At 44.4% G+C, this 14,952-nt stretch overlaps 1 protein-coding gene across 11 annotated transcripts in view; it reads right to left on the reverse strand.

Moving 5' to 3' along the window:
- The window catches only part of ksr1a (kinase suppressor of ras 1a), a 33,979-nt gene that overhangs the window by 2,268 nt on the left and 16,759 nt on the right, over positions 1-14,952 (reverse strand). For 4 of the 11 annotated variants that reach the window (XM_085288471.1, XM_085288462.1, XM_085288461.1 and 1 more), the window contains 18 exons: positions 14,172-14,319; positions 13,597-14,071; positions 12,192-12,373; positions 11,560-11,629; positions 11,078-11,161; positions 10,809-10,870; positions 10,606-10,715; positions 10,160-10,331; positions 9,823-9,864; positions 9,496-9,544; positions 8,801-8,879; positions 8,120-8,407; positions 7,838-8,034; positions 7,646-7,742; positions 7,356-7,489; positions 6,824-6,955; positions 6,577-6,712; positions 6,241-6,374 (listed from right to left, as the gene is read on the reverse strand). In XM_085288471.1, coding sequence (XP_085144597.1) covers positions 6,241-6,374; positions 6,577-6,712; positions 6,824-6,955; positions 7,356-7,489; positions 7,646-7,742; positions 7,838-8,034; positions 8,120-8,407; positions 8,801-8,879; positions 9,496-9,544; positions 9,823-9,864; positions 10,160-10,331; positions 10,606-10,715; positions 10,809-10,870; positions 11,078-11,161; positions 11,560-11,629; positions 12,192-12,373; positions 13,597-14,071; positions 14,172-14,319 — 2,591 coding nt within the window. The remainder of the gene's footprint in view (positions 1-6,240; positions 6,375-6,576; positions 6,713-6,823; positions 6,956-7,355; positions 7,490-7,645; positions 7,743-7,837; positions 8,035-8,119; positions 8,408-8,800; positions 8,880-9,495; positions 9,545-9,822; positions 9,865-10,159; positions 10,332-10,605; positions 10,716-10,808; positions 10,871-11,077; positions 11,162-11,559; positions 11,630-12,191; positions 12,374-13,596; positions 14,072-14,171; positions 14,320-14,952) is intronic. The other 7 variants (XM_085288464.1, XM_085288467.1, XM_085288465.1 and 4 more) reach the window with 7 other exon arrangements.

Here is a 14,952-nt window from a genome sequence, read left to right on the forward strand (position 1 = left end):
CAGCCTAGGCGGAGTAGTCGAACGCAGATTCACTGAGCACTCAACACAGACAGCATGGTCAGAAGGAAGAGCGCAGGGCAAGCTAGCGAGACAGAAGTGGACCTCCCCACCCTCATTCAGATCTGGCGTTTGGAATTATTTTGGTTTTCATGTGACGTATGACCCTGAAGGTAAGTGAGTCATGGACTAAAGTAAAACAGTATGTTGGATGTGCCATGCAATGCTCAATTACATGGGTGGGAGCTAGTGTGTTAGCGCAGTTAGCTCGTTAACGTGTTGGCCGTCTAGCCCCTCTGTATAGGGTAGCTCGTTAACGGAGATTTGCCGTGTTGTGGCGTTAAGGTTATTTCAACGAGATTAACCTGAAAGCACTAGTGGGAACACAACGAATATGACTGCACATTTACACCGACATCATCCTAGTGCAAAGACAAAAACAACAAGCATGCATGCTACAAACTTTAGCCGAGTCATTTAGACAGCTGTTAGCACAGGATTCTCCTTATGGAGACCTGATATGTTTAATATGCTGCTGAGAATATAGCCCAGAAGAAGCGGATAGTATAGCTTTTATTTTGGAAAGAGACATTTCTCTGTAATAAACTCTCTTTTCCAAAGATGAGTGATTCCTCAATCAGATACAGGGCTCGCAATATTGCTAGCCCGACGTCCCGGGGCTATCTCTGCCCTGCCTGTCGGGCTATTGTAGGAAGGAAAAATATATGTCAATGCTTTTGCATTCTTTCAGAAATGTAGCTGGGTAATTATGTCATTGGGTGAGCCACTGTCAATATGTGACATATTGAAATCGTGTTTGAATTTGCGCTTGTTTTTTGCTTTCACTTTGCAATCGCGCGAACTGTGTATAGAGAGCGACAGCACTGATCTGTGAGTGATGATAATTTGCGCACCAATTCCTCTGACATTGTCTTATTAATTGTTAGCTTACTATGCAAACATGACAAGTGAAATCTCCCGCAGCTTAAACATGTGAGAGGTTGATCGCGCAGAGAATCGCTGAGCTTATGTGAGTGCGGCAGGATCTATATTTCACTACGATGACCTGGATGACTGAGAACCTTCACAGACAGATATATATTTTAGTTCTGCTGAGCCAAATAAGACAGGTCAGGGTGAAGAAGTGAGAGCCAAAGAAAAGCTTACCACAAAACGGAGAAGTTATGACAAATCAGACTATAAGGCAAAAAGAAAGTGCAGCTTTATGGTTTCATGGACAAAAGAATTTCTGTGGCTGCAATATGACGAGCTAAAAAACAACACGCACAAGGGTTAGGGTTAAATTTAAAAACTGTACTTTTGTGTTAAAATATATATTTATAATTTTAATAAATGACAAATTAAAAAGGCATGAACATTTTTTTTGTATCGAAAAAATATCGAACCGTGACACCAAAGTATCGAACCGAACCGAACCGTGAATTTTGTGTATCGTTGCACCCCTAATAAATATATAAATATATATATATATATATATATATATATATATATATATATATATATACACACACACACACACACACACACACATATATATATACACACACACACACGGATATTGAACCGTTTGATACGGTGCTTTCGGTTCGGTACGCATATGTATCGAACAATACAAAATTTTTACATTTATTTTATCAACTTTCCTTCTGACGATGCTGTCTGTGTTGAGCGCTCAGTGGATCTGTGCTCGACAGTGCAGCCTAGGCGGAGTAGTCGAACGCAGATTCAGAGAAATGGCTCTTTCCAAAATAAAAGCTATACTATACGCTTCTTCTGGAGTATACTCTCAGCAGCATATTAAACATATCAGGTCCCCATAAGGAGAATCATGTGCTAACGGCTGTCTAAATGACTCGGGTAAAGTTTGTAGCATGCGTGCTGTTGTTTTTGTCTGCTTCCACTTTGCACTAGGATGATGTCGGAGTAAATGTGCTGTCATTCGTTGTGTTCCCACTAGTGCTGTCAGCGTTAATCTCGTTGAAATGACGTTAACGCCACAACACAGCAAATCTCCGTTAACGAGCTACTGCGGATCGCCCCGTGCATGCGGCTGGACGGCGTCAACACGTTAACAAGCTAACTGCGCTAACGCACTAGTTCCCTCTAATGTAATTGAGCATTGCGTGGCACATCCGACATAGTGTTTTACTTTTGTCCATGACGCGCTTACCTTCAGGGTTATACTTCACATGAAGACCAAAATAGTTCCAAACGCCAGATCTGAATTAGGGTGGGGGAGGTTCAATTTGCCATGTTGCAACTAGCTTTGCTTCTGTCTCGCTAGCTTGCCCTGCGATCAGTGGATCTGCGCTTGACAGTGCAGCCTAGGCAGAGTAGTCGAACGCAGAACCACTGAGCGCTCAACACAGACAGCATTGTCAGAAGAAAAGTTGATAAAATAAATTAAACATTTTGTATTGTTCGATACATATGCATACCGAACCGAAAGCACTGTATTGAATGGTTCAATATCGATACGAGTATCGTTGCACCCCTAATATATATATGAAAACAGGGCGTTGTTGGAATGCTACTACGCAAGTAACCCTGGCGGAAGGGGTTACATGAATAGGATGAGGGACCTATGGATTCTTCGATACCCAACATCCACAATGACGGTGAAACAACTAGTAGCTCAGTGTTCCAACATTCGAAAGAAGGGACTGCTCTCACAGCTAGAGATTGACGAGGTACAACATAAATGCTACGGCAAGGGGGAGCCAGGACGCCAGGTCAGGGGGGAGATATCATCACCCCCACCCGAGATTGGGTACCAAGCCCCAAGTGCGATAGGAGAAGGATCGTTGAGTGCAAGAGGAACTGACCTGAAAGATAGGATCATGGCCAAGCTTGAAACCTGGACCTCCCGTAGCCGGTTACCAAGATTACGTGAAGTACCCTCAGAAGGTCTCCTAGATGATGTTAATGCAGCACTACGGATGATACCTACAGCCACGATTACCGACACTAACAAGCTGATCTACAATACGGCAGCAGTGATCAGTGAGATGCTTGGCTACAAGTTGAACAGCCACAAGGGGCAGTACCCTCCATGGAGAAGAAGGCTAGAGGCTAAGATCAAGGCAGCACGGAGGGAGGTTAGCCAACTATCGGAGTTGCAGAAAGGCGCGATGAGGAAGGTGCCTAAGAAGTACAGGAAGCTGTCCATACCTGAGGCCTTGGAAACTGCCAAGCAACGGCTCACAGCCTTGGCCAGCCGCTTGAGGAGGTACACCAGAGAGATAGAAGGCAAGAGAATAAACCAGCTGTTCTCCACGGAACCAGCCAAGGTGTACTCTCAGTGGCAGGGGAACAATATGAGAACAGGCTGGAGGCAGAACAATACTGGAAGAGCATATGGGAGAAGGACGCAACCTATAACGGCAATGCTCAGTGGCTAGTGGATCTGAGGGCAGACCACAGCGACCTCCCCAAACAGGGTCCATTAACCATCACAGTGGCAGATATCCAAGAAACGGTCTCCAGTATGAAGAGTTGGACAGCACCAGGCCCTGACATGGTTCACTCCTACTGGCTGAAGAAGCTGACTGCACTCCACGAGAGCCTGGGAGCACAAATGAACCAGCTGCTAGTTCACGAGAGACACCTGGAATGGCTAAGCGAAGGCCGGACGGTCCTGATCCTAAAGGACCCCCAGAAGGGACCGGTCCCCACCAACTACTGACCAATAACCTGCCTCAGCACCACGTGGAAGCTCCTGTCAGGCATCATAGCGGCTAAGATGAACAGGCACATGGGTCAACACATGAGCGGGGCACAGAAAGGGATGGGCAAGAATACCAGAGGCGCAAAACACCAGCTACTGGCAGACCAAGCAGTCAGCCGAGACTGCAGGACCAGACTGACCAACCTGTGCGCTGCCTGGATTGATTACAAGAAGGCCTATGACTCAATGCCCCACAACTGGATCCTGGAATGCCTAGAACTATATAAGATCAACAGGACCCTGGGAGCATTCATCAGGGGATGTCGCGGACAACACTGGAGGCCAACCTCAAGCCTATAGCACAAGTCACCATCAAGTGCGGGATCTACCAAGGAGATGCTCTGTCCCCACTGCTGTTCTGCATAGGCCTGAACCCCTTGCAGAGGGTCAGGCAAGTCCTGAGGAGTCAGCTGAACGGTAAGAACAAGATCCGGGCTATCAACACCTATGCCCTGCCCGTGATCAGGTACCCTGCTGGGGTAATAGGCTGGCCAAATGAGGAGATAGAAGCCACTGACATCAAGACAAGAAAGCTCCTTACCATGCATGGAGGGTTTCACCCCAAGTCCAGCACCCTGAGTCTGTACGCTAAGCGGAAGGAAGGGGGCCGGGGACTGGCGAGTGTCAGCACCACAATCCAGGATGAGACAAGGAACATCCACGAATACATCACGAAGATGGCCCCAACTGACAGTGTGCTCAGTGAATACCTCAGGCAGCAGAAACCCAAGAAAGTGGAGAAAGGCGAGGAACCATCATGGAAGGACAGGCCCCTGCACGGTATGTACCACCCGCAGATAGAGAAGGTGGCCGATATCCAGAAATCCTACCAGTGGCTGGACAAAGCTGGACTGAAAGACAGCACGGAAGCACTAATCATGGCAGCACAGGAACAAGCACTAAGCACAAGATCCATTGAGGCTGGAGTCTATCACACCAGGCAAGACCCCAGGTGCAGGCTGTGTAAAGATGCTCCAGAGACAATCCAGCACATAACAGCAGGGTGCAAGATGCTAGCAGGCAAGGCATACATGGAACACCATAACCAAGTGGCCGGCATAGTGTACAGAAACATCTGTGCCGAGTATAACCTGGAAGTCCCGAGGTCAAAATGGCAGATGCCCCCAAGGGTAATGGAGAATGACCAAGCTAAGAGCCTGTGGGACTTCCAGATACAGACGGACAAAATGGTGGTGGCTAACCAACCGGACATAGTGGTGGTAGACAAACATGAGAAGACGGCCGTAGTGATCGATGTAGCGGTTCCGAATGACAGCAACATCAGGAAGAAGGAACACGGGCTCAGAGAAGAGCTCGAGAAGATGTGGAGGGTGAAGGTGACGGTGGTCCCAGTGGTAATCGGAGCACTAGGTGCAGTGACTCCCAAGCTAGGCGAGTGGCTCTGGAATATTTGGTATAACTATTCCTGAAGTAGTCTTCAGGCTTCATGAAGGACATTTGGAGCACTTCTTTGGATGCTGGCTGCTTTTTGTTCTGTATTCTATCAAGGTGATCACACACTGCTTCAATAATGACTTAATATTATTATAATGACCACTTATTCTTTTGTCCTCTACTTGCCTAGTTACTCAAAATTTTTAATGGACACACTGCACACCATGCTGAGATATGTAAAGTTTTTAGTGACGGTCTTTGGGAATCACCTTGTTGGTGCAAAAATACAATTTTATGTCTGTCAAACTCATAAACTCTCATCTGTATTTTTTTGCTTTCTTTCAATCTTCAACTAAAGAAATGGTAAGAGATTTTAGATTTTTGCAACAGGCTGCTAAGCAAAGTGCCTAAAGCCACATTTTAAAATTGGTTCCTTACTTTCTTCTGAAAATGATCAGTTTCATACACGGGACTAATGAGTGAAAATTAAAAGAAAACTCTGAAAGACCTTCAAAAAGCCAGGAAAACTATTATGACTCCTTGAAAGCAAAATATAAAGAAGTGAGGAGTGGCTGAACACTTCTGGACAATACTGCATAAAATATAGGAAACAGTGGAGACGTGAGGCTATAACAAAGTTAATGCTAGTGCCAGGAAAAGAGGCATATGTGGTTGCATGAAGTAGTTAAGGTGGTCTATGTAAGAATGAAAAGACTAAAGCAAAGAGTCGATTAGATGTTTTACGTCCAAATATCTACATGCATTCAGCTGAGTTTTAATTTGATATCTATGCATTACCCAGTTACACTCTAGCTATAGTCTGTTGGTCACAAATGTAACAAAGTTCTGTATGACAGACTTATTTTTGCCAAAAATGTCTCATTTCAATAAACAGTGCTGTGCAAGGAATTCAAGTTCAGAAGTCATGTTTCCAGCTATAAATTACAAATTTCACATTTCATCTGAGCCCAGTACTAAGGCTGAACCCAGCTCTGATCTGATATTCTACTCTCAATAAACAAATAAGAAAAAGGAAAGAAAGGTTTTTGTGTTCACAGGTCCAGTGTCTTCACACCATCCTTCATTTCTGGGATACCTACTCTGCAGACTTCCAGAAATGTCCAGGGTGGGACAGTCTGCGGTTGAGTTTGGGTAGCTTCTCCAGCATGTCAGCCAGCTGCGTAAAGGTCGGCCTTTCTCTCAAGTCGTACGCCCAGCAGGCAGAAAGGATTTCCTGAAACAAGAAACCACTTCGTTTCAATGTGACTGGCAAACCATTGACCCGCACTCACCGCACTGTGAACTACAATCGATTGACCTAAAAACTACTGCAACATCTTGATATCGTTGCATCAGCATGGGTATTTTCCACTCTTACACAAGCAGAACAAACATCTACATTTCTGAATGACTGACACACTCATGGTCCAACTCACAGTGACCTCCTTTCCCAGGCTGATTTCTGCCAAAATCTTCTTTATGCCCTCTCCGCTCCCCACCTGCCAGATGGTAGCTTCCACAGGCTGGTTAGTGATTGGCCAGTCCCTAGCTTGAAGCTCATACCAAATTGTGCTTGAAGTGGGGAAAAGGAAGAGCATTTTGTTTGAAATTCAAATGGTGGACTTCCTTTTTAGTCAGTGAAAGTTATAACAGAACTCAACCAGATGTGCATGAAGAACTTACCCAAAGGCGTACACATCTGCTGCGGTGGAAAAAGGAAGGCGGTCCTCATTGTTACCTGGGCTCATTCTGCGCACAATCTCTGGTGCGAGATAACAAATCCAGCCATGTGGAAGTTTGAGTTTATTTTCACGCCTGGAAAAACAAAAACAAAAATGCAGTTTTCAGTAACACTTTAAATGGAGGGGAAAAGATGTATTAAGAGGACAAAATGCATTCACTAAATAAAGTCCCTTACTCCTGTTAGCTACTAATGAACCATACACAAAAGGAGGCAAAAAATTAGTAAGATGTGCGCTCAAAATGTGCTTCAGAAATCAAGAGTGTCCAGATAATGATTGCAATTTTACAATCAGGAGAGTTCCCTCTTTTTACTGGCTGACAAGGGAGATGCCTACAGAAGTAGCACTGCAGACCTCAGCTTATCACAGATCAGTGGGCGTCCCCGGGTAATAGAGTGGTTTTAGCACTGCTTTAGTTAAGGTCATAGTTTTAAGGTCTCTTTGGGGTGTGGAGCGGTGGACATGTTTCTTACCTTCCCTCCTGAACAACTCCAGAGATCCCAAACAGGCCAAAGTCTGCGATCACAACCTTATTGGTGTCATGAAAAACGTTCTTTGACTTCAAGTCTTTGTGAACAATGCCTTTGGCATGCAGATAGCCCATTCCCTGTCCAGGCCAACGGTGTTCAGACAAAGGAAAACACAGTAATAGAAAATTATATCTTTGACTACACAGTTCTGCTATGTTTAGTACGTAACATGATTTTTCCCCCCTAAGATGTCACGTTTCTCACAAATTAACACACAAAAAAGAAACAAATACCTTTACAATCTCCTGAGCAATTTGTCTTGTCTTGTTAATATCCAGAGTGTTTTTAGTGTCTCGAACTACTGAGTAGAGTGTCCTCCCTTTACAAAAACTGCAGGAGTTAGAGGAAAATCATTCTATTAAAGCAAACACATGCATCCGGTTTAGAATCGTTTTTGAGGTAACCTGTGATATTTTTGTTCTCACCTGGTGATAATGGCCAGGTGGGGTGGAGCCATGCAGGCTCCCATAAAGAGGACCACATTCTCATGCCTGGTCTGTCTGTAGTTCATCACCTCCTTTTTAAAGAGCTTCAGGTGGTCCTGATTGTTCCCATCGATCTCAAGAAGCCGGATGGCCACCTCGCCGTGCCACCGGCCCTTGTGCACTTTTCCCCAGCGGCCCTGGATAAACAAAACACAAACTGTCTGATTTTTTATTTTTTTCGAGTATGCAACACACTAGGAATTCGTTGGGTAGATTCCTCACCTTTCCTATGAGCTCCCCAAGGTCCAGCTGCTCAAAGGGGATGTCCCACTCTTGCAGGTAAACGCTGGTCTGACTGGCCTTGCGGGAGATGGGGCCCTTCCACTGGTTTCCCCGAGAGTTGGGCAGATCATCCAGCTCGTCGCACTCGCCGTCGGAGCCCATGTGCATCCTGATCTCCCCTCTGTCGTCCTCATCTTCTCCTCCATCCACATTGCCCTCATCATCATCCTCCTCATCGTCGTCCTCCTCCCCTTCGTGATCTTCATCTTCGACCTCCTCATCCCCTTCCTGCAATAGTGTGGCGATGGTTTTTGTAAAAGTTGATTTAAAAAAAAAAAATCTACCAAATATAAATTTAAAACTGCCGATGAACATTTTGTAAGCCAGTGTTGCCACCTGAGCAGGTTCTAATCAACAGATGTCACAGGGACTTTTAGTCACATTTGGATGTTTTAATTAAATCTCAATCTTCAGTCACCTGAGCTAATTTCATACCCCAGTTGACAATTGTCCAACCTTTTAGGAAATCAAAGTATGAGTGTCTAAAAACTGAAAACAAAATTAAACAAAACCAATTTCTGAAGGTGTGACACTGAACAGCTTCACTGTACAGACTAATAAGCAAAGAGCCAGGAAACAGTACAACAAAAGAATATTTGTAGACTGCATCTCCAGCATTACCTCTTCATCGTCATCTTCTACCAGCTCATCATGTACGTCGTCTGATGATTGCTCTATCTCACTGCTGTGACACAGAACACTGATATCAGAGGGGTTCAAAGCAAGACAAAAAAAATAAATAAAAGGCTGTTTCCGAAAGAGTGACACTGCACAAAATGCAAGTTATGCCAGAGTACAATGATCTGCAGATAGTTTAAGCTCTATATTTCATTTTAAATAGTACAAAGACATCATGACAAATGGTGAAGGTGAGATTCCGATAAAAGCACCAAATGTTTTCCGTGGATGACAGATCTATACTGCAGGCAGGCCAGTTTTAATGATTTCTTTGAACTGTTCTGTTTCCAGAGTGGAATGATTGTACAGCATACTTCTTTAAAGCCTTTAAAAAAAACAAGAATTGGGTGCATAAGTTTGAATTTACTTTGGATCATCTTTAATTGAAGTGTCATTGACAAACTTTGAAGTTTCAAAGCAAAATAAAGTTTCTCACGTTCAACATTTTACATTTATTTAAAGGTTTTGCTGTGTTGTTCAATTAAACATGTGGTTTACATAATTTGCAGATCATCACATTCTGCTGTTATTTACATTTTAGAGCATTCTGCCATTTTTAAGAAACAGGGTTGTAAATAACCAAAACCACTGTGTAGTCACTAAAACTTGGATTAAAGCTTGAGACAAAAAAGTCTTACACTCTGTCCTGAAGAACATCTGAGTGGAAATTTGCAGGACTGGAAACATCTGCAAGGAAAATGACACCAGTTAGGGATGACCAATGGGAGCAAAAGTTACAGAGCCAGCACCACACATGAACATGACTGCTCATGCAATTTCCTACTACTTCCAGCAGATGGCATCAGAATGCTGCCACACAGTCAAACACAGCTAATCTAACTACTATAACCCTTAAAAGCAAACATGCAGGAGACAGAAAACTGTAAAGAAGCCATGGTGTGGAGGGAGAGGGGGATGAAGGGATCTTAACAATGTAGTATTACACTTTTGGACCATCAACTCACCTGGGAAGATAAATTGCTGTCTATGCTGAAAGTAACAGGCAGCTTTTTCAAAGAAAAAGAGAATTGGAAGAGTGATAAGCAAGGCAAGGGACACAAGGGTTTTTGGTTAGAGAAGCTTTGAATTAAGAGATCTTCTTAAAAACTCCTTTTAGTGTTAATATTGTGTATTTGGGGAAAAAGGATAAGTAGTTGTGGGAGCGCCACACTCCTGAACCGGAAAAGATTCATCGTCAAATGCATTGAGGAAAAATCAGAACAATGTCAGCATGCATGTTTCAGTATATACTCTACATGTGTATCTGTGCATCTGTGTTTGTGATTCTGTACCCAAGCTTACCCGGGAAATTAAATCGGCTGTCTCGATGACCTTTGGGTGAAGGGTTGGGCGGTGGTGTGGCACTGGGGGGGTTGCTCTGCTGGAAGGGTGCTGGGGAGGAAGGTGTGGATGAAGTGGTGGAGGATGGGTTGCTGCTGGAGTCCAGCTGGTTCAGTACTGGTGGATGATCCTGCTGGGACCGGGATGGAAGGTTACAACACTAAGCATGATTGCTATTTATTAGCCATGTTGCATTGCCTTCAAGATTCCTTCAACAAGCTCTATGCTTTATTTTCCTGTCAGTGCACACTTTAATAGTCAGGTGTGATTTCAGATACATTATCTTTACAATGGTTAGCATGGACAGATGATGGAGATAATGGAGGTATATGTATTGGCATAATAGTTCAAGGTAATTAAAAAGGGACTACACACACGGCAGTTCTCTGAAAGTTCTTTTAATTTACCTTTTTCGTAATAGCCTTTGGTAGTGTGCCAAACTGCGGTGCTTCCTGCGGCCGGTCCACTGGGTTGTTTATATCAGAGGGAACTGACTCGGTCCTCCGAATTTTGGCAACTGTGGGAGAAAACCAATCATGTCATAAACAGGCATGAATGCCAAATAGATTTAGCCCATCAGCTGCACAGCGTGGGATGAAAGAAAACTTACTTGGTAGAAAGGAGATTCTGCAGGATGGAGCTTCCTTTGTACATTTGTTGTGGCACTTTAATCTGCATTAGCAAAAAAAAAACAAAAAAAACATAGGCAGCATATGAGAGGCTTAGCGGTAATTCGTAATTAGCACCAACATGCCTTACACCCAGATCAAGATTTAGCCAAGACATCAGATTCCCACCTTCCTAAAACACATGTGCCTTCTAACGAACCTTTTTTTTCACCACTTTTTTGGGTTGTGTTTGTGACAGTAATTAACTCACCGACAGTGTTTGCACTTAACTCCAAACATCATGTTTTTCTGGCACACTTGACATGTCTGGGACAACCAGGATTTGGTGGAAAACCTAAAAAACAAAACATAAAAGCTTCTTACGGACCCGCTCTGTATTAGATCGCTGTAAAGTTTAATTTATAAATGGTCTGGACTTGTATAGCGCTTTACTAGTCCCAAAGGACCCCAAAGCGCTTTACACATCCAGTCATCCACCCATTCACACACTGGTGATGGCAAGCTACATTGTAGCCACAGCCACCCTGGGGCGCACTGACAGAGGCGAGGCTGCCAGACACTGGCGCCACCAGTAGGCAACAGGTGAAGTGTCTTGCCCAAGGACACAACGAACAAGACTGTCCAAGCCGAGGCTCGAACCGGCAACCTTCCGATTACAGGACGAACTCCCAACTCTTGAGCCATTATTGCATTAACAGCAAATCTATCTTTTCTAGGCATTGAAAGGTCTACCTGTGCGTGACTGCAAGCCCTATATCCCTCCTTATTGCTTGTGGGGAGCTGCGATGCACTGCTACATTATCTAGAAAGAGACAGAAAGAATGCAAATGATGAGTAATGATTACAAGGATGGCTGACTGAGGTGATGTTAAGTTAAAGCCTTTATTTACATTCAAGCACAAAAACACACACAAGATCATTATAGCAATGTTGCAGAACCAAAGACTTTTACATCGTGTCAGTAAAGTGGACCTATAATGTCTTTACTCCTGTTTTTCTGTGGATTCCAATTTTAATATTGCCAAAATTTCAAATAGTGATGTCAGTGCATCTGTAGTAGCAGTTCCTATGAGCCAAAAGCTCAGATTTCAGACTGCATTTTTTACTCTTGTATCTCATTTAGTGGTTGTGTTCTTAATGTGGTCATTTGCAACACACAGTCTTAAGCTTTGAGTACACCTGTTCTTTAGATCTGTTCAGACAAACAAAGTAAAGCTGTCTTTAAGAGAATGAACTGACAAGTTGCACCAAGGCCCCGTATACAAGAACTATTTTGATCTACGAAGCTGGAAGTTAGCACAATAAGTCCACTTTAAGCAGGTATATTCAGCAAAATTAAAAGTGCATGCATGCAGCTGACTCACTCTTAATTGTGCTGTGCTCCTCCAGCAGTGTGGGAGTTCCAGGAAGGGTGTAAGGTGCTGTGTTGGCAGCTGGGGTGGCACCGGGTGTCCTTGCAGACACGGCGGAGTAGCGAGAAGGTGAATCCTCACATCCGTTACCGTTGACTTGCATGTTCAGGAACAACTTGTTCTTTTTAACACACCTGGAAACGCACAGAAAGAAGAGTGAATCAGCAGGTGCTGTATACTGAACTGCTTGCTTACTATACTGCACAGGACAGATTATGTAAGGGCCTGGGAGAGGCACGTTGGAGAACCTTAATTGCATTGGCACACGAAGGGCAGGGTGACATCCTTAACACCCAGAGTGAACTCACAAGGAGTGAAGGGCTAAGCGGTGCCAGGTCTGTGGTTTATACGCACATGCACACAAACACGTGAGTAGCCACAAAAATTTGCAAAAAGACTATCAGTCTAGTACTGCGACTTGCGACCTCCTTACATAAAGTAACACTTTTGTAATATACTGCACAACATATGCAGAGTGAGAATAAACCTCCAAAAGCATATAGTGTCCTATGTTAGCCATTTTTTCCATTTTTTTTTTAAAATAAAGTTTTCCACAAACCGATATTATGGATAAACATGTGATTGCATTGTGCTTGGGCAGCCAGTCCTAGTACAGAGGTTAAAAAAACATTAGATATTAAGAGAGAGAGGGATAGAGAGAAACTGTGTGTTTCTTGCCACCTCTGAGCATTAGAACTAGGAAATACTTCCTGTTTTGACATGACTCATAATCTCTGGGAATCTGCGTGGGGATTAGCTCCACTCATACAGCGAGAGCAAAGGAGCAACAGGCAGTATGTGAACGGATGTGAAAGAGGAAGGGGAAGAGGGAGAGAGAGCGAATGAGGACATATCTAAGGAAAACTGCTTCTGTCCCGACAGAGCGCAAGGCGAAATTAAGAGTGAGACATCGGGCAGGACCGGGGCATTTTATCAAGTCCTTTATAAAATGTCAAACAACAAGTGCTCTTTCAGTTGATAGTAATAACAAACTGGAAAAAAAAACAAACATCCCTTGTGAGACGGCTTGTCAGCTGGCCAACGCCGTTTGCTGGCCAGCACAAATCAGAATTTTGTCCTTTTCCTTTCTGTGAAGCAGCAGAAACTAAACACTTCCTGCAAAAACAAGCTGAGATTCAAATTTCAGTGAAATAAAAGATACCCCCCCCCCAAAAAAGCAAACAGAAAACCCCCAAAACACATACACACTCCCCACAACAGAAGCAATCTGTCACAATTACAGTGCCATCTGAGGATTCCCCACTTAGTTCCAGTCTGACCTACTTATAAAAAGCTGCAAATGAGGTGAATTCTTGAGCAGTTTCTTCAAACCACCCATTAACAGCTTAGCACCTACTTGTTGGTGGGAGGGTCCTCGATGCGGTTGCCCAGCTGAGACTCGTGGCTTTTGCTGCGCGTCAGTGTGATGTTGGGAAGCAGGTGCAGTACCTTGCGGGATGGCGGGGGAGGGGTGCAGGGAGGCTTCAACCGGTGACGCCTCTTTGAAGGAGGCGTTATAGGTGGGGTGGAAATGTGCCCATGGAGGCGGGCTGCGCGGGCGAAGGACATAGGGAATGGATCTGTGAGAGGGCTGTCGCTATGTGCGTCTGGCGTGGGCGCCGCTGACACAGAGCCTGAGCGAGGGTGGGGGAAGGTTGCGCAGGGAGTGGATGGGGTGGACTGGATGGTGGATGGGCGGGCTAGAGGCGAGGGGCTGTGTGTGCGGAGTGGGGTCCCCAGGTTGGTTAGCTGGTCCGCTGTCAGCAGAGAGCCGCTGTCCCTCCTGGTGGGCTCAGACAGCCAGAGACTGCTGTCATCTCTTAGTTCGCCTCCTGGAAGAGACATGAAACAGACCAAAAATAAATAAATAAAAAGACTAATAGAAAATCCGTGGGAAATATACTCTAGGAACATCAAAGTGTAAACCCATACCTGATTCAGTAGCACTCTTTAGACAAGAGAGGGCAGCACCGAGTCTGCCACATTCTTCTGAGCTGGACCCAAGTCTTCGCATCGTGTCTCTCACCTGAGCTCCTGTCATCTGCAGTAAGGTATCCAGCGACAGCTTTGCCTCCACAGCCTTCAGAGGAGCAAAACAAAAGCCCATGACAGGAGCTCTAATCTATTACAACGTGAAGCAGTATGTTAGTGACAAGCTTTGTACAACAAAAGAGAGCAAAATAGCCCAAAAGAACTATGCTTATATGGCATTCATAAAAAATATTTTTTGTTCCGAGTGTACCCTCAATCAGCCACAACAACACTGTTTGTAGTGAGGCTGAAACTGAGCGTTAAAAAGGGCAAAATGTTGCAGTGCTCAGCAGGTTATTCAACATCTGACTCGGGACAGTTCCTGGAAATCACTGTTAATCCTGTTTGTTTGGGGTATTCCAAACACTACTTTGTCTGCTTATCTGATTTTTCATTAGCTGCGTAGAGCAGAAGCTGAACACCAAGATCAAACCTGAGCTGGGGTTTGACAAAAAACATGGCTTAATATTTTCTGTCTATGTGAAACCTCTTATACAAGTGTAATGACTGTACAATGGTGAAGGTAACTTTGACAACAGTAAAACAGGAAGTAAACAGTGATGCAGTAAGATGCAGAGTTAATACACACACCACACTGTGAGAACTGGGAAGCACTAGTGGGCCGCAAAGTAAGAAAACAGAAGCACATGCTTTATAATCTTTTTCCCCAAGGGCTGAACGG

Source organism: Mchenga conophoros, linkage group LG10 (genome assembly GCF_057382185.1).
Source record: "Mchenga conophoros isolate Kocher_MC1m ecotype Shallow Benthic linkage group LG10, M_conophoros_male_GT1.1, whole genome shotgun sequence".
In the NCBI taxonomy this organism is placed as follows: Eukaryota; Metazoa; Chordata; class Actinopteri; order Cichliformes; family Cichlidae; genus Mchenga; species Mchenga conophoros.